A 19,168-nucleotide genomic window follows, 5' to 3' on the forward strand; every position below is an offset into this window, starting at 1 on the left:
ATCTAGGAAAGCCCTGTTGTGCTAGAAGGGTTGCACTCACCAACCCATGGATACAACACAGTAACACACCAAAGCTTTAAAAAATCCCAAGAGAGCCAGGAGTAGCAAACATCACATTCTGAAAGTATGTAGCCTTCTATTAAGGAACATAAGAGCCCTGCTGGATCAGACCAAAAGCCCGTTTAGTCTAGCATCCTATTCCAAAAGTGGCCAACAAGATGCCTATTAGAAACCACCACTTGGGTCATAAGTGCAGTATCACTCTCCCCATGCATATTGTCCAAGTTCTTTACTCACAGGCATGCCATCTCCAATACTTGAGGTGGTATAGAGCAATCATGATTAGAAGCCATTGATAGAAAACCTTATCAGATAATTCATCAATGTCTGTGTATTCATTTAAAACTATTTGATTCATAGTTTTGTAACTCTCATTTGAGCTGCTTCAAGAATTGTTTGTGAAGTAAAATAGACATTTTATAAAATGTCAAAATAGATAGAAGGGGTCAAGATTTTGTCATGCTCATTGCCTTGAGCAGTGTTCTAATGGTCATCTATAGCAGAGGTCAGCAAACTTTCAGCAGGGGGCCGGTCCACTGTCCCTCAGACCTTGTGGGGGGCTGGATTATATTTTGAAAAATATATATAAAAAATGAACGAATTCCTATACTCCACAAATAACCCAGAGATGCATTTTAAATAAAAGGACACATTCTACTCATGTAAATACACACTGATTCCTGGACCGTCCACAGGCCAGATTTAGAAGGTGGTTGGGCCAGATCTGGCCCCCGGGCTTTAGTTTGCCTACCCATGATCTATAGCCATTGTTAAAGCTAAGACACTCCTTTTTGCTGCAAGAATTAGCAGTTGACCTGCATTAGAAGTGGATTAGCTGCTTGAATAACCTGCTTTTCTTGACACTGGATACTCTTTTCTCCCTGTCTGCCTGATGGCACTTCAGAGTATGAACGGCAACACCTGCCTTTAAGGATATTATAGTGGAGAGTGACATGATAAAACTAATTAAGGTTCGCTGACTTGGACATCATCTCTCAGTTCATTGATAGCGGTAAAAGATAATTTACTTTTACCACTGTTCAAACAAAAATGTGCTGCTTTAAGCTGCAGGAAAAGTTGTATAGTGATGAAGGAAAAATGGGAAAGGCACCAGAAGAGAACACCGGCCTTCAATATTCTCCTGTTTGGGCTGCAGAGGTGGCAGCAATATTGGGAGATGCAACCTGAGAGGTTACCCATTCTGCTGTGGGTTGGTCAGTGCAATATATTCCTTTTGTTGATACATGTCTGAAGAGAGAGGGACTGTATTGGCATAAAGCATAATATCTTCTGTGATGTGCATGGAATACTAATATGCAGACTTTACTTCTCAATCCAACCTTTAAACTTCTCTGAAATGGCTGAATAAAATGTATAAAATTGCTTTCTGATTGATAATGATGAGGGCACAAGATGCTTTTGACTAAAGAACTGACTTTTGTCCTTAAGTTTTGGGAAAGTGTTCATATGAAAGCATCATGGATTCTTGGTGCCTATCACAGTGGAATATTCACATTTTTTGTGTTATCAGATGGTGATATTCTATTGTCCGTCCTTGAGTTGACCAAATTTCTACTTGTGCAGTGGAGTATGCTCTTCTTCTCCTTCCCCCCATTGCCCCATGTACCTCCAATTTCTGATCCAGAGAATCTTGGGGGGTGGGGTGGAGAGAAATTATTTGCAATAGATTTGTATGTGGGGGAACTGTAGGGTAAGAATGGGCAGACTGCTACTTCTATTCACAGAATGTTGATTGTCATCCAGTATTGGCTAGAATACTCCCTATAAATATTAGTCGTTGTTAATATGTACATCCTGTTTCTCCACCCCCACCCCAAAAGAAGACCCAAAGCTGTTAACAACATAAGCAAGTGAAGAATGTCTCTTAATAAAGGAAATTGAAAGAAATGCTAAACATATCTACAGTGCAATGAAGCGTTTTCTGTATGACACTTTCCCAGTCACATTGTGAGCAGCAGTGTAGGAAAAAGTAAATACAGGGAAACACTCTATTTAAGGCCTTGGATCCCTTAACTGAAGTCTGCCATCTGGATGGAGGATGGATGGTTTGTTCCTGGAACATATAGAAAGAAATTCCAAGGGCTAAAAATAAACTGCACTGGAGACAGGAAGCATTTGAGGCATGGAAGGGATGATGAGAGCTGCATAGCCTTGTTCTTGTTGCAGCAAGAATGAGAATAAATATTTTCTAATCTCCCAGTATCTCAATGCATTCTTGCTATAGAATGCCTTAGAGACTAAAACTGAGTCCACATGGAAAACTCTCATATTGTAGCCGCTCCAAATAGGGTCTATAGTGAATGTAATAAGTTTACAAAATGGATTAACACTATCATCCTGATAACATCCATATGGCCAACTGTTTTCAGATGTTTGGTCCCACCAAACATATCCCCTCCCCCCATGGTATAGGATTGGAAATGTTATTCAGTGCTCAGAAAGAGGATGAAACTGTACAAAGGGACTGCAATCCTATGTACATTTAGCCTGGGAGTAAGGTCCATTGAATTCAGTGGGATTTGCTTCTGAATATGAAGAATACTGGAATTTTGTGAATCACTTTGCAATCTCTAGATTTTAGATGCAGTATTTATACTTTGCTTTTTATTACAATACTCAAAGTGGCTTACAGTGATAAACAACAAAAACGCAGCATGAAGCACTACAATTACATATTCAATTTAATGATATCAAGAAGAACAGTAATATATTCCAGCTGCTTCTCTTGCTGTTCTGGAGCTCTGGTTGTTATCACCGCAAAAAGTTGTTTTCCCTTTGGCAGCCCCCTGCCAAAGGGCAATCACCTTTTAGGTTCCATAGCTGTGTATATTTGTGGATCCCTTTGGGCTTCTCTGGACACCAATGATATATAATGCCCTATTTTATTTTAATTATGTCTAAAATGGATGATTGGGGATGACGACTTTGTAAGGCTTTTCAGCTGGGCCTGCCTTCCTGTTGGTAAACAGGGGCATGGCTTTACAAGCTCATTATCAAGATATATGTGAAGGGATACTTGTTCAAAGTGTAAATTATCTTTCTGTGGGTCTGTCTGAGGACTGCAAGCAGGTAGGAACCCAGAGAATTCCTAGCAGAAGCAGTAAGTATAGGGAAATAAGAAGCCTTAAGATGGGATGAAAGGAGAACTCATTTAATTTTCATGTGTATGTAAATTATTTTCAGAAACTTTTAAATGTGTTAACAGTTTTCAGTGTAATTTTCTGATATTAAGACAGATGGGCTTTAATCTTGAGAAGACTGCAACAGAAGAAAATAGGCTGCTACTTGATTCTGTGGAGAGACTAGGGATTTGGATCACATGTAATTCAGAAAATGTAACATCTATGAAAAATATATTCATGGGGTGTAAAGGAAGACTAGATATAATGGAAAAATTCCAGCATTAAAATGACAGTACTTCTAAAATATACTGGGCGAGATGTAACTAGAGTAGCAAAAAACCCACAAACCCTTTGGTCCATCAGATGCATTCATTTCAGTGGGCTTACTCAAAGTAAAACTTAGGTGAATACCACCTTTTGGAACAACTGTAAAAAAGGGAAATAGCATTTCCATGTATTAAAAAAATTGACAAGTCAATACATTTAAAAATGTGGGACTACCTTCATTATGTACCTGCCTAGAAGGTGTGTATTGAATGCTAGCGTTCCTCTCTACCTTCTGGCATTTTTGCTTTCAAACCTCTTCCCACCTAGACATAATGCAGCAGTGTGAAACGTCTCACCTGTGGGCCCAATTAGTCTCACCAGGCCTCACCATTTGACTGATGAGACCATTTTGACCAAGTTATACCTACATGACCTAAACTTATGTTATGAATGATGTCAGGTGTGGGACGGGGGGAAGATGTGATTGGCCTGAAATAGTGTTTGCAGGCATTAACAATCAGCTGATCTTCAGGGCAGCCCAGTATCAAGTACATTACATGGAGAGAATGAGAGAATGAATGATTTCTCTAGGAAGGGGTGCAGTTGGCATATTAAAAGTAGTTGGCAAAACACACTCCTGGCCAAACTACATCTTATTGTATGTAACTTCTGTGCATGCAGTAAAACCAGCTGCAGAGCTAAACAGAGCATTAATCGGGGAGGTCGCCCCACCATGGGTCATTTTCCTATTTGGCATTGTCCCCATGAGAGTAAAAATACGTAAGATAACCCTTTGTGGTATGTCTTTTCATGGGAAAATTATGCACAGCTGCTCTGCCCTGAATCAAGAAGGGCAATTTCTATAAGGTTTTGCTGTTGAAATTATTATTAGTAGTAGTGTAGTAATAGTAGTGGTAATAGTATTTATTTATATCCCATCTTTTTCCCAGTATGGGACTCAAGGAGACTTACTAGAACAAGCTAAAAACATGGAAAAGCACCGTATTTTTCGCTCTATAAGACGCACCAGACCACAAGACGCACCTAGTTTTTGGAGGAGGAAAACAAGAAAAAAAATAATTCTGAATCTCAGAAGCCAGAACAGCAAGAGGGATCGCTGCACAGTGAAAGCAGCGATCCCTCTTGCTGTTCTGGCTTCTGGGATAGCTGCGCAGCCTGCATTCGCTCCATAAGACGCACACACATTTCCCCCTTTTAGGAGGGAAAAAGTGAGTCTTATAGAGCAAAAAATACGGTATGTCATTAATGTAATTAAACACTAACAGAATTAAAAGACTATAAAAAGATCCATTAAAAACCCAGACAATAACAATAGACACATCACATTTTCCTCAGTTCCAAAATTCCTCTTGGAATAGAAAGGTCTTCAGCTGCTGGCAGAAGGACAGCAAGGCTGGAGCTAGTCTAATGTCCTAACTCTGGGATCACCCACCGAGAAGGCCCTCTCCACCAAGGCTGCCTGTGATGGTGGTGGGACTGAGAGAAGGGCCTCGCTGAAGATCCCAGAGCCCAGGCAGCAGGTTCATATAAGGGAAAAACGGTCTCTCACATAAAAATCCACCCCTGATTTGCCCAAACAATTTTTAGTTGCTATTATTAGACAATTTGGAGACAGAAAACTCTTTTTGATCTACTTCAAATCATTTGGAACTTCCAGTAAATACTAATAAACTTTCTGCCCATTCTTGGCGCTCTTTTCTGCTCACTCTTTGGTCTGCACGTAGGGTACAAGCCCTCCGTGCAGTGTGGAGGACTGAACTGTTCTACTTCTCCTGCTTCAGGCGATTGAGCTAGAATAGCAAAGTAGTTTTGGTTATCGTGTGTGTGTGTGTTTGTGCCTGTCCCAGAGGGCTATTCAGATCAGGTGTGGTGTAAGTGTCCATCCAAGTATTTTTCTGGAGGGTTTGCTACTCTTTTTGGTCACTGTAAATATCAGCTAAAGCAAATCTCATTGCTTTTTCTTCCTGAACTCACGTCTCTTGCTCTCCCTCCACAGCTTTCCTCCTCCTAGATTGTGTCACTGGCTATATTTTGCAGCAAAGCCTTTTATACCAGCTTGGGAGGACTTGGGTGGAGCAAATTGGCAAGCTGAACAGTCGCTTCCTGTATCTGGGCAAATGTTGTGCCTCAATTACCTGATTGTTCCTTCTCTGCGGCAGGAGGGGGGGGGAAATACTCCAGTAAACTGCAAGCTTTCCTCCTCCTCCCCCTTTATGTGCAATTTATGTAACTTTATGAAGTTGGATCTCTTAGGAATAGTGGCTTCATGTATTTGGATATTTAAGAACTTGGCCACTGTCCAGCATGCAGTTAAGCATGCTTATCTTGACTCTTAATTGTGGCTTTTGTTGACGGCTGCATCTAACAAATCTCTAAAATTGAAAAGTGTGGGGGGGGGGAGAGGATTTTTTACTCTGTGTGTTGTGGTAAAGAAAGACATTTTGTGTATCTCAGTTTATATATTTATGTTTTTATTAAAGTAGTTTCACACTTGTAGGTAGTTTTGTTCTATGTTTGAGAAGTAAGTTTGCAGACAGAACCAAGACTGTGTTGTATCAAACATTTTAAATGTATTTTAAGACAATTTTAGACATTACTTACTTAAAATAGTGTACTGAGTAATTGAACCTCAATGGGGAAGTGAGACATTTAGCTTGGGCGGGGGGCGGGGGAGAAGTAAGTTTTAACATGTACAAGCTGTACCACCCATGTATGTGTGCCCCCTCCCCCCAAGCTAATGGTTCTTAATGCCTGAAAACAGAAGTGACTTAGTATAATTTCCTTCATGTAAATCCCACCATTGGAGTTGTATCAGGAGCATAAAGCTCCTGCTAGTGCAGAAATCCCAGAGTCGTGACCAGATGCTACTTTGACCTCTGGGATTGAGTCATGCAAGACTTGATCTCTTGGTCCACTCATTATTCTCCTCCTGCCCGCACACAAATGGACAGGGAAAGCAGTGCAGGAGCCCAGAGCTTTTTCCCAGCCTCATTCTGGCGTGAAGCAGCATCTGAACAGCCCTTATTTTTTATGGTTTAAGTTAAATACAATTATAATATAATCTACCGTATTTTTCGCTCTATAGGACGCACTTTTTCCCCTTCAAAAATGAAGGGGAAATGTGTGTGCGTCCTATGGAGCGAAGACACCATAGCCCCGCGACCCTCTCCCAGCTGGAGAGGTGATGCGCGGCTATGGCAGGAACCTCTACAGCCCCGTGTCACCTCTCCAGCCGGGAGAGCGCACGCGGGGCTAAAGAAGCACCCCGCGACCCTCTCCTGGCTGGGGAGGTGACGCGCGGCTATAGAGGCTCCTGCCATAGCTGCGTGTCACCTTTCCAGCTGGGAGAGGGTCGCGGGAGGCTGCTTTAGCCCCCCGCGCGCTCTCCCGGCTGGGGAGGTGACGCGCTGCTATAGAGGCTCCTGCCATAGCTGCGTGTCACCTCTCCAGCTGGGAGAGGGTCGCGGGAGGCTGCTTTAGCCCCGCGCGCGCTCTCCCGGCTGGGGAGGTGACTCGCAGCTATGGCAGGAGCCTCTATAGCAGCGCGTCACCTCCCCAGCCGGGAGAGCGAGCGGGGGGCTAAAGCAGCCTCCCGCGACCCTCTCCCAGCTGGAGAGGTGACACGCAGCTATGGCAGGAGCCTCTATAGCCGCGCGTCACCTCCCCAGCCGGGAGAGCGCGCGCGGGGCTAAAGCAGCCCCCCGCGACTCTCTCCCGGCTGGAGAGGTGACGCGCGGCTATGGCAGGAGCCTCTCCGCTGTGCCTTTCCGCTGCTCCCTGACCTGCTCTTTGGGGCTGGTGGTGGGCTTTCCCCCCCCCCCCCGCCAGCCCCAAAGAACAGGTCGAAAGGAACCTGAAGCCTGGAGAGCGAGAGGGGTCAGTGCACACCGACCCCTCTCGCTCTCCAGGCTTCCAAGGTAGCTGCCTGAACGCACCTTAAACGGCACCTTGTTTTAGAGCAGGAAAACAAGAGGGGGAAAGTTCTCCCCCTCTCTGTGCAGCGCCTCCTGCCGCTTCACTGAAGGGGCGCTGGGCAGAGAGGGGGAGATTTTTTTTTTCTTGTTCTCCCCCCTCTAAAACAAAGTGCGTCCTATTGTCCGGTGCGTCCTATGGTGCGAAAAATACGGTAATTTGGTTTATAATTCAATTATAAGGTTTGGTCTGGTTTGGATAGCTATGTGTCTTTGGATCGCATTCTCTTTGCACTCCGAAAGCTTTTATCAATTGCATTCTGTGCATTGTGTGCCCCCAAGGCTTCTGTTGGTTTTCATGGGCATTTTGTTGGTAGATTTCATGGGTAACAGTTTTTCATTTATAAGCTTTACTTTCTTCTAAGACCTTTGTCTCCAGGGTCCTTCAAGTATGGCTCCCAAGGCTCATTTTGATCTTTGTTTTAATTCGGTTACGCTTCTAGTGGCTCTAACACATAGTTTATCAGGTGTGAGAATCTTGTCCTACCACACTTTGGGAACTCTGAGTTCAGCCTTGTCTTGGAGCACTACCATATCCATGAGTTCTTTTAAATAATCAGTTGCAGTGGTGCTGACATTTTGTCCAAATATGCAGTTTTGTTTGGCCAAATATGTCCTACCTACTCCATCATGAAACTTCCTACCTAAGATTTGTTGTTTTTGTGTTTGCATATGGTAAAAGCTGCAAAGAAACAGATGCCTGCTTATGTTTTAGCTGCCTTATTTAGGGCTGATAACTGGCTTGGTTCACATGTGGAAAGAAATGCCATCAACCTCTTGTTTCCTATTCTGCTATTCAGTGGTGCATCTAATTTTGTACTATATACCGTATTTTTCCATGTATAACAGGCCTCCATGTATAAGAAGGCCCCTATTTTTCGGGTCTCCAAATTAAGAAAATGAAGGGAGTTGTTGAGCTTTTATAAGGCAGGATCGCCAGTCAGATCTGCGCTGACACTTGCGCGTGCCGCAAAAGCCACCTATTGTCTGTCCCCTCACCAGCAGAAGCCACCAATCACCAACCAAATTGCCGCAGCAACAGCCAATCAACATCAGCCTTTGCCGCAGTCACCAGTAACGCACCCAATAGCCACTGATAATCTCCGCCTCACAGCAGCAACCAATCCCACGTCCCCTCTACGCACTATCCGTGTATCAGAAACCCCACCATTTTTAACATGGTTTTAAAAATATAAAATCCTTGTCTGATACACGAAAAAGTACAGTACTTTCCTTAAATGGCTCATACTTGCCTGCTGATTCCAGTTAATTTTTCTTCTCTCTGGTTCTTATGTAATACATTAATTTGACCATAATGCTAAAATCCCACATTAATGCTATTTAGAGTCAATTTCATTACATGCCTGAAATGCTACCCTATGTTATTGATGTATATACATAAAATCCTAGGTTTGAACCTGTGAAGATATAAATCCCTCAGGTATTCAGAGCAGATAATAATGAACTGATAGGATGTTCACACAGGCTGTTGATAACCTTACATCTGACTCATCTGAGTTGCTTAACAGTCTGGGCACATAAGATGCCTTTCCTTTAATCTTTGTTTTGATTCTCCTAAATCTTGAATAGCTTGAAAGCTTGTTTTTCTTACTTCAAAAGCAAGCTAGTCCAATTAATTTCCTCTTGTACTCTTAGAGGTCCATAGTATATTATTTGGAATTTCCATGCAGAATGGGATTCATGTTGTGATTGTGATGAAATCTACATATCGATTGTGTGAAGATCTTGCATCTTTCCCTGTCGCTTGCATATTTTATCCATGTGCTAGGGAACCAACTGCAGCTTCCTAATGTGCATATACAAACTCAGAACCACAATTTACCATTTGTGTACATGTTCACATTATATTCCTCCTTGGAAGTGCTCTCCATGTAGTGTGAAGCAGTCCTTGTTCTATGGAACCACTGCAGGTGCTGCAGTTCGAGTCTCATTTTAAAAATGCTTAGAACATTACATAACAGTTACAGTTCTGTGCTATAGAAATTGTGTGGGTCCACAGCATATTGCTAAACAGTCAGGGAGCGGCCGGCTGTACAGGAAGAGAAGCTAAGCAGCCTAATCAGAGACAGTGTGATCTAGTGATTTATGCAGGGCAGCCTGCCCGGGACTGGACTATTGGAAGCATTTCTTCCTCTCTGCCCCCACCCCACCCTTCCATGTGCAAGACTCGAGAGCAGCCTGCTTTTTGTGTTAAATGTAGCTGTCCCACCTACTCTCCTGCTCGGTTGTCTGCGGCTTGATCTCTTTTTTGTGATATTAAATAATCTGGACACCAGCTACTTTGATTTGTTTCTCATTTGCCTTGTTCTGCTGAGGCAGTCATAAATACTTGAGCAATAAGTCAAGCAGGCTTGAGAGGAAGAGGGAATATCTGAAGCTGCTTTCAGACTAATTAGAAGAGGGCAAAACATAGCAAACTTGATTCATCTTTATCATTATCCTTTGAAACTTAGAGAGGACTTAACATTTTTTTATCTCTTCCTTTTGCTTTGCTTCAGCTGCCAAATTCTGCTCCTTTTTGGAAAAGGTTTTGAGGGTTCTGCTTGTAAAGAGGTGGAGTATTTTACATCCTCAGGCTCTTGTTTTGCCTGAACTGATTTCCTTTATATTTCCTGCTAATTGGCGGTTTCTGATTGTTCCCAACTGATGACTGTGTGAAACAGGAAAGACGTTCCCTGACCAGCAAAAGACTTTCTGACAAACAGGTGCTTCAGTTCTCATTAAACTAGGACAAGCAGATTCCATTCTGGATTTTTTCCTCAAATTTTTGTCTGCAAGCATGAGACTCAAGAGGAATGGGTCCTATACATTGAATAGGTAAGGAATGATACCCACTTTCATTTGTTTCATACTTTCCACCCCCCACCCCTCAAATGGTATGGAAAGGTATAATTTGTTTGTGAAGTTAAGACAGTTGTTTTCCAAAGTTTCTCTATTTCTATTGCTGGTATGATCACATATTTGCTTACTGTATTTATTTACTGACTTTTAGTGGGAACTGAAGCAAGACCAAAGCATGAGTATTCTTGTTTGTTTGTTTTTTGGCAAACCTATTTCCCATTTTCCCATGTCCTCACAATACCTCATTTGGTAGATCACTCTTGTTCCTGATTTACAGAAGGAAACTTAGACAAGGAGAAAGTGATTTGCCCAAGGTCAAACTGTGAGTTCATTACTTATGCAGGATGAGCTAGGTCTTTCAGGAGTAAGTGCCAGCTTTCCAGCTGGGCCACATGGATTCCTAAATGTGAAGGAATGGAAAGGTGCCTTGGTAGTTGAAAGGAGCCCAACTCTTAATACAATTCTTAAACTTTCTGCACATGATCTTTTTCTTTAAAAAAACCATGTTTGCTTTTTCCTTAACTCCTAGAAAATTGATGCAGTGGAAAGTGCTTTCTGGTGCAAGAAGATGCTAGAGTTTAACCTGAAATCTTGGATTTCATTTTGGAGTTTTAAATACAACATAAAGCTCATGGGAAAACCATCCCACTTTACACTTAGTTTTGTAACTCAGTTTTACCTTGAATATATCAATTAGTTACAGCTATATTTAATAATGCTTGGGTCTGGAAGATATGAACATGTTAGACAACAGCTTGCTTTTAAATATTTTGAATAAGATTACCATATGTTGCGGAATCCTGTGTTTTGTAGCAGCTTGCTATGATAACTTTATACATAGATTTGACAGCTTGTTTAATGCCATAAATTGTGAACATTGCTATTGTTTTGTAGATATCGGAAACATTGTAGTAATTCCTTTTTAAAGAGAAGACTCTTAAAGTGAGGCAAAGTGCAGAAACAGCTTCCAAGGTTTGTTAGTCTCTTGAATCCTAAATACACTTTTGCTGTAAGATCTATTGACTACAATTAATCTAACTTTTTAGTATGTCTTTGGATTTTCTGCTAAATCTTTTCTTCAGTTAGTGTTCTTCCTAATTCATCCTGTGGTGAAATAACTAGATAGGATTTTTTTGAACCAGTGTGCATAATGTTTCAGAAGCTCCCGACAACCAGGTGGTTTTCAGACACTACAGAAGCTGCACAAGGGGGCTTGGCAGATGCTGTAAATTGGCAGCACCTGTCAGGCCCTGCCCCTATGTGCCCCACATTCGAAGTTTTATGAGGCATCAGGTGAAGGGCAGAAAGTGTGGCTATTCCAAAATGTGCTTGTGGGCCAAATGAGGAAGCCTAGCAGACAAGTGTGACCTGTGAGCTGGATTCTAGGCACCCCAGCCTACCCTCTAGCACTCAGGTAGCAGTATTATGGAGGGAAACTCACAGGCATTCACTTGAACAATAGCAGCTTTAAAAGTTCACTGAGAAAGAAAAGTATTCAACTGCTGGTGAAACAAAGTAAAGATAAGATTCAGTACTTGATGCAGGAGGTCCACATATAGGCTGCTACCATAGTAATGCACAGTGGGGGCTTCTCTAATGGCCAGACCTTAGAAGGCAGTGAAATGCACAAGAGAGTTTCTTAAGTTGAACTTTGAGGCCACAAAGAGTGACATCTGCTGCTGCTGCTGCTGCTGCTGCTGCTGCTGCTGCTGCTGCTGGACCGATCACTCGTAGCCAAGTAAGATTGTCTTCCATGAACACGATCTTAACTTTCCGACTGCTGGGTGGTGACCTGACTGGGCGCGGTAATCCAGTCAGGGAAAAAGGGAGGCAGACTGTGTTTAGGGCACCTTTTCTAGCCCTTCCCCTTTTCGGGGTGAGCAGAGTGCATCCTAAATAGGACTGCTCAGTTGTGGATACAGCTGCCGAGATACTAAACTGCCTCATTCCTTGAGTCAGGACGACTGAATCTGTATCCACCACCTCTGTGCCGGTTCATGACTAGGGGCTTCCAGATTTCACGATTCTGCCACCGTTACCATTTGCCAATCGCCATGGGACTTTTGGGGGGTTGGGTTTTGGATGGGTTTTTGGAAAATGCCTGTGTGTTTTATGTTTGTTTTATGTGTGTAGATCAGTGCATGCTGACCAACACACAGTAAGTCTCTATTCCGATGGCATGAGTGTCACACAACCAGTAAATTCTTATCTGCTGCAACCTTCATCCACTTTCACAGCTGTTGTAACATGCCAGCATCTTCCACCTGTTCTGCTGTTGAGGACTTCTTGAGTCATTCTTTGTCTAGCTCCTCCCCCTTGGCCTTACCACCTTGGGCAGGCTTCCTCAACCTCGGCCCTCCAGATGTTTTTGGCCTACAACTCCTATGATCCCTAGCTACCAGGACTAGTGGTCAGGGATGATGGGAATTGTAGTCTCAAAACATCTGGAGGGCCGAGGTTGAGGAAGCCTGGCCTTGGGAGCATGAGATTCCTGATGGCTTTGCTCACAAGGATCATAGGAACGTGCAAGCCCACTCACTACGACCAAGTAGCAAGTGAGGATATGTGCAAGCTTCACGCCAGGCAACTGACATAATCATCATCACCACTAATAATACATTTATTACCTGCTTTTTACTAGCATGTCCTGGGGTGGGTTGCAACAATTTAAAATTCAGCAATAAAAAAATAATTGAACAAATTACAGTCACAAGAATAGGGTGGGTGTGAAAACACACATCTCAGTTGTCAAAGACCAGAGTAGAGAGGTACATTTTCAGCATTCAACAAAAACTGTATAGCACCTCCCCTTTCCAGGGCCATCTTTTGAACTTCTGAGGCTGGCAGAACTACCAGGAGGTCCCCATCTGCTGATCTTAAGACCCAATTGGGTCTGCAGGAAAGTAGCCAGTCTTCCAGCTATTTGGGGCCTAAGTTGTTTAGGGCTTTATATACTAGTGTGAGCACCTTAAATGGAGCTAGAAACATCACCTATTTTGTGATTGGTGTGTACTTTGCCTCCCTAAATTGCATCCTTTCTTTGAATAGATAGCTGGTTGCTCCCCTGGATCATTTTCCTTCTGGGGTGATGGTCTCCTTTTCCTGAGACCCTCCTTTTCTGTGACAGCAGAGCAATTGCCATGCTGGGAGTGACTTTTTTGATATCTTAGTGCTCAGGTGCTATTTTGCTTGTTCAGCATTGCTGGTTTTTCCAGTGCCTGAGCACTATTAGTTCTAACAAAAATGCTTGGTTTCTAAATTAAGCAGTGCATGTAGGGGAGAGAATCTATCTAATTAAATCCATTCATAATTTGTTTGTCTCATCACAGGTGGCCTCATAACATTATGTAATGGAAACAATGCCAAAGAAAAAAGCATTTCTTGTTCAGCCAAACCTTTAACTTGTCAGCAGAAAAGTAGTTTGCCCTTGCAAAACTTGCCCTTTAATATCACAGGTTTGTAATTGCTTTTGTATTTGTCTTCTCCTCCCGAACAGCTTCATAGATGTAGGGAAGAAATTAAAAGCCAAGAGGATAGGGCAGATACAGAGCCTATCTGAAACACTGAACATTGTTCCAGGTGAACCACCTGGGAGAGTACCTGCCAAATGCGCCTTCTCTTTTAGGAAGTAATATGAGAGAAGCAGCATGGGAGCATTATGGCAAGATTGTGTGGGCTGCCTTTGCAATGCCAGAATCCATTCCCTTTCCTCATTTACTCTTGTTTGCAGTTCTGTGTTTTTGTGACATCTGTTTCAGCATATGTTGCATGTGACTTCATCCTACTAGAATGATTGAGTCCTGACAGGTTGCTTGCTTACCAAAGAGATTTGAGCATCTCCCCTCCACTCTGTCTTGGGGAAAGTTCACAGTTGTTCTTTTAGTTCTTTGATCTGGATCCTCAACACAAGATAAAGGTGATGTGTTCAGTACATTATCTGTTTTGTGCAACTTCCCTTATAGTGCGGAAATATGAACAATCACCTGCAACACTTTAGGGTATATGGTATTTCCTTGTTTGTAGTCATCGGCCACATGTGATAAGAAGCTAACCTTTAAATCACTGTAATGACCAGTCCATCAGGTTGGTGAAGACAGTAAACGAAGTAGCAGTTGTTGATGTTAAATCAGTTGTTGATGCCTACTGTGAGTGTCAGAAACCTTGGGCTATTTGCACCATGCATGTTCTTCATGTTTTAACTTGTGACATCTTTATCTTCAGCTGTTTGTATTGAGAATTTGTAACCAGTTTCCAATGCAAGTGCTACTCACAAGTTGACAATAAAATAGCAATAAACCTTCAATAAAAACATGCAACTGCGGTAAAAGTGAATTGAAACAGTATCAAATCCAACAGCAGTTAAATAGAGTATATTTAGGCAGCAGCTTAGGACCTTTCTGATAAGGAACTTCAAAGTTGATCTGGTAGGATAACAACTACAGAGCTTTGCTTTGAGTTGAGAAGATTTCAAGATATGACGTTGTAGTAGAATGCATATACACATACCCAAAAATAGGTTTTATTCATCTTATTTAGGGTTATTTCAAAACATAAGAATTTTTCGCGCTTTCTTCTCCCATGGTTGGAGAAGAGGTAACATCCAGTGGAGTTGCTGGTGACTGAGTAGCCTTTAGTTGCCTTGGCACTTACGGTTTCTGGGTAGGATAGGTCCATCATTTCACTTCTTTAACTGGGATATCAAACATTTTTGCAGTTCCCTCCCAAACCACTGTGTATTCAATTAAGAATTCAGATGTGTTACACAGAATCTCAGTAATGCCTGCGTAACATAACTACTCTTTAAAGCTGCAACAACTAAGACAGAGAGTTTCCTTCAGGAAATACTTCAAGAATGGAATAAAAAAAATTGTTCATTTTATCTCATTCTACTTGCCCTTATTTAACACCATGCAAACCAGACATTGCAAATAGTTTTAGTGCAGATGTCACAAATCATTGCGTAAGACGGTGGTTTTTTTTTTTTTAAAAAAAATTGTTTTTCTCAGAGTGGTATCAGGCTCCACTTGCATCCCATTGCACCTAGAGAACGACTTGATCCAGAGCTAGAAACTCCCAGGTGAGAAGTCATAGGCATTTCTTGGAATTAGAAAGTTCTCAGGTTTTCATTTCAGACAGGTGGGAGGGGAAGAGAGGAAAGACTTTCACAATAATTGGGTTCCATGAGAATAGATTCTTAGAGGAAATGGGAGTTTAGGGCTTGAGGAAAGAAGCCTTCAGGCGCTGCAAGTAACCCACAAATGTTACTAGCTTGCCTGCTCACTCAGACCCTAGGCTGTTAGCTGTCTAAAAGGAAAAAAAAGTTTGAAATGCTTTCCTTGCTATTTGCCTAGAGGAGATTTACTAGTCATACATTAGCACATAAGTATCTGTTCACAGGCTTTCTTCTCATGCTTTTACATCTTCAAGGTTGAAGCATGAATTGCTGTACTCCCTGTTCTCCTTGTCCTTGGGATCATTGTGCTCTCCAGCTTGGCTTCTCATTTGCAACTGTTCTTAAGTGTTTATTTACACTGCAGATTTTTCTATACCATGAAGGTCATTATCGCAGTAATTTGCTTACTGTTATACTTAGGCACTTTTCTTGGTAAGTTTTTAAAAACATTTCTCCATTCTGAGTTCTTGCTGCTGTACCCTGTGTGTCTGGCATATAGCTTTGCAGCATTTGCTCATGTACCTGTTTTGTATGTGTTTGTATTAAGCCTATTTACTAAGGCATATTAAATTATGAGGATGGATATTAAAATGAATAACTACCTACTTTATATTGTAAGCCACCCTCTGATCCTTGGATGAAGGGCGGCATAGAAAATACATACATACATACATACATACATACTACTTTAGAGAAGAGTTTGGATTTGATATCCCGCTTTATCACTACCCAAAGGAGTCTCAAAGCGGCTAACATTCTCCTTTCCCTTCCTCCCCCACAACAAACACTCTGTGAGGTGAGTGGAGCTGAGAGACTTCAGAGAAGTGTGACTGGCCCAAGGTCACCCAGCAGCTGCATGTGGAGGAGCGGGGAATCGAACCCGGTTCACCAGATTACGAGTCTATCGCTCTTAACCACTACACCAAGCAGGCTCTACTTTAGAGCCTGTCTACTATGTATTCTGATCATGACAGCAGTTGTTTGCATGCTCGGTTCAATACTCATGGCAAAGAATTTCGCTGGAACATCATACCAAGTAGTTATGGAGCCCAATGTTGGGCAGTGAATTCTTGGTAGTTCTTGGTCATTCACTTCGAGGTAGCTGGTATGCCACAAGTGATTAAGTACATGTAAATGCTGACAGGCAGACATATAAAAACATAGATAGGCTAATAGATTATGTAAACTTATTTATAGTGAGCTTTTAGCTTCTCCATCATGAGTTGTTGATTAGCATCATTCTGCGTACACCATATTATTGTGCCACATAATGCACATTTTTCAAAACTAGCAATACACGCTGAACTTTGCTGTGAACAAATGGGGACCTGCAAGAAATTGGGGAGACAGTGCCCCCTATTCCCAGCCAAAAGAATCCATCCAGCAGGAAGCCATGGCCAACGGTACCAAAGGTCACCAAGAGATCAAGGAGAACCAACAGGGTCACCATCTCCTATCTCTCTCCTGATAGATATCATCTGCCAGGGTGACCAGAGCCGTAGTAAGGTAAAGGTAAAGGTACCCCTGACCGTTAGGTCCAGTCGCGGACGACTCTGGGGTTGCGCACTTATCTCGCTCTGTAGGGTGAGGGAGCTGGCGTTTGTCCACAGACAGCTTCCGAGTCATGTGGCCAGCATGACTAAGCCACTCCTGGCGAACCAGAGCAGCGCATGGAAATGCTGTTTACCTCCCCGCCAGAGCAGTACCTATTTATCTACTTGCACTTTGATGTGATTTCGAACTGCTAGGTTGGCAGGAGCTGGGACCGAGCAACGGGAGCTCACCCCGTTGCGGGGATTCGAACTGCCAACCTTCTGATCAGCAAGCCCTAGGCTCTGTGGTTTAGACCACAGCGCCACCTTGCATCCCTTAGAGCCATAGTAGGTTCATATTTAATTGATACACCAGTACCGCTGCATTGTCAGCAGTAGGAAAAAATAGATGGAAGCGAACAGAGATAAGGCCAAGGAAGGTTTGAGGTGGGAAGATCTGTCAATTCCAGTTCTAGCAAAGAAGCCGGTGATGCCTCCTTAGTGCTGCCAGGGGTTGGTGGTAGCAGTGTGTGCGTGGTGTGTAGCCTACCAGTCATTTGATAGGAGAGAGAGCTACATTTTATGGACAGTTTTCTAAACATGCCAATATTTGAAAAGTAGAATCCAAACTTAAAGAGATGAATGAACCATGGTCCCTTTAATTTTGCCTATCTTTATTAACATCCTTTAGATATGCTTCCCGGTATTTTTGTTCAGAAGGCTTCTGGTCATTGGGTACTGTCCTTGAAGTAAATGTGTATACGCCTGTTTGTGATACATAAGCACCTCAAGACTTTCCCTCATGGCTCATTCATTTCATTCACGTTTTCTTACCAAGTTTCTTATCGCCTCCTGGAAAAGCATGCTGTACAGTCAATAACAATACATCATCACTGATCTAACAGCAAGGAATGTTTTGTGGTGGTAGCTCACTTCATTGTATTTATGGTCTTCAAGAGGGGTTAATTAAGTTTTTATTTTTTTACCTTTTCCTTAAGTCTGATAAGTGTTAAGATTTTAGTGAATTATTTTCACACTCTCACAAACAAGTTCCGTGTGTGTGTGTGTGTGTGTGTGTGAGAGAGAGAGAGAGAGAGAGAGAGAGAGAGAGAGAGAGAGAGAGAAGGTCTGTGTACTTACTGTAAACCTCAGAGACTGTGATGCATAGCAATTCAGAATTCATTTGTCTTGTGATGTTTGTTTGTCTTGTGGGTTCTGAACATTCTGTGTCAGCTTCCCTGGATTTTCAACATATGAACCATTTCTACCTCCAGCTATGTGGAGTTCAGTTATAAACCAATACCTTTTCCTCTGAATTAAGGAGATCTCAATTATTAACACCCCTAAATCATGAAGTATGGGTGCTTTTGTGGTGGGACATGCAGCTGAAATTGCAACGAATGCATTTTTTGATTCCTTACATTCTATTCAATAGAATAGAATAGAATAGAATAGAATAGAATAGAATAGAATAGAATAGACTATTGAGTAAAATGCTCCCAACCCTTTCAGATAGAACTGATCCTGTTCTGCTAACTAGACAATCCTATGCATGTCTACTCAGAACTAAGTCCCATTGAGTTAAATGAACCTTACCTCTAGGCAAAAGGGTTAAAGATTAAAGATCCACTGTACTCTTAGCTATTGGTGTGCAAACTGCAAAATAATCCATATTACCAGGAAACATTTATATTCTCAATTCACTCTCCTCAAACTATAGCATTCTGTTTATAAGGTATCTGCATTTGAAAGCTTTTATTGGCTTCTTTAAAATGTGGGAAAGGGTTAAGAAAGTGAATGGTGCTCTTTCATATTGTTTCAGCATGACTCCAATAACTGCCAAGTTAAAAGGCAATCCCGTTTATTGCGCTCCTGATTTAAAACTAGTCAGACTAGCTCTTTTAATGCAAATTTTGAACTTACTAGTGAAAGCAAATACACCAAATCTGAAATCCATAGCAGTAAACCTCTTTAACATTACATCATGTGCTGGCTATTTATAATAGCAATGTGCTCCAAACAATGCTGTTGTTGTCACCTCTGTTATGTCTGAGGGCACTTGCTGATGACCAGCCGCCCACAAATAATGAGTAGCCTTTTGTTCTTGGGCTTTCACTTTTTTCAGATGGAAATAGTACT

At 42.1% G+C, this 19,168-nt stretch overlaps 1 protein-coding gene across 2 annotated transcripts in view; it reads left to right on the plus strand.

Moving 5' to 3' along the window:
- Nucleotides 1-19,168, plus strand: part of MOB2 (MOB kinase activator 2) — a 104,887-nt gene that overhangs the window by 42,924 nt on the left and 42,795 nt on the right. The window contains exon 1 of one of the 2 annotated variants that reach the window (XM_081205691.1): nucleotides 10,147-10,300. The exons of the other annotated variant lie outside the window; for it this stretch is intronic. Within the exon in view, the coding sequence (XP_081061817.1) occupies nucleotides 10,263-10,300 (38 nt within the window). The 5' untranslated portion in view covers nucleotides 10,147-10,262. Of the gene's footprint in view, nucleotides 1-10,146; nucleotides 10,301-19,168 lie in introns of those variants that run through there. 2 annotated transcript variants of the gene reach the window in all.

The sequence above is a fragment of the Podarcis bocagei genome, assembly GCF_964188305.1.
Source record: "Podarcis bocagei genome assembly, chromosome: 1".
Classification (NCBI taxonomy): domain Eukaryota; kingdom Metazoa; phylum Chordata; class Lepidosauria; order Squamata; family Lacertidae; genus Podarcis; species Podarcis bocagei.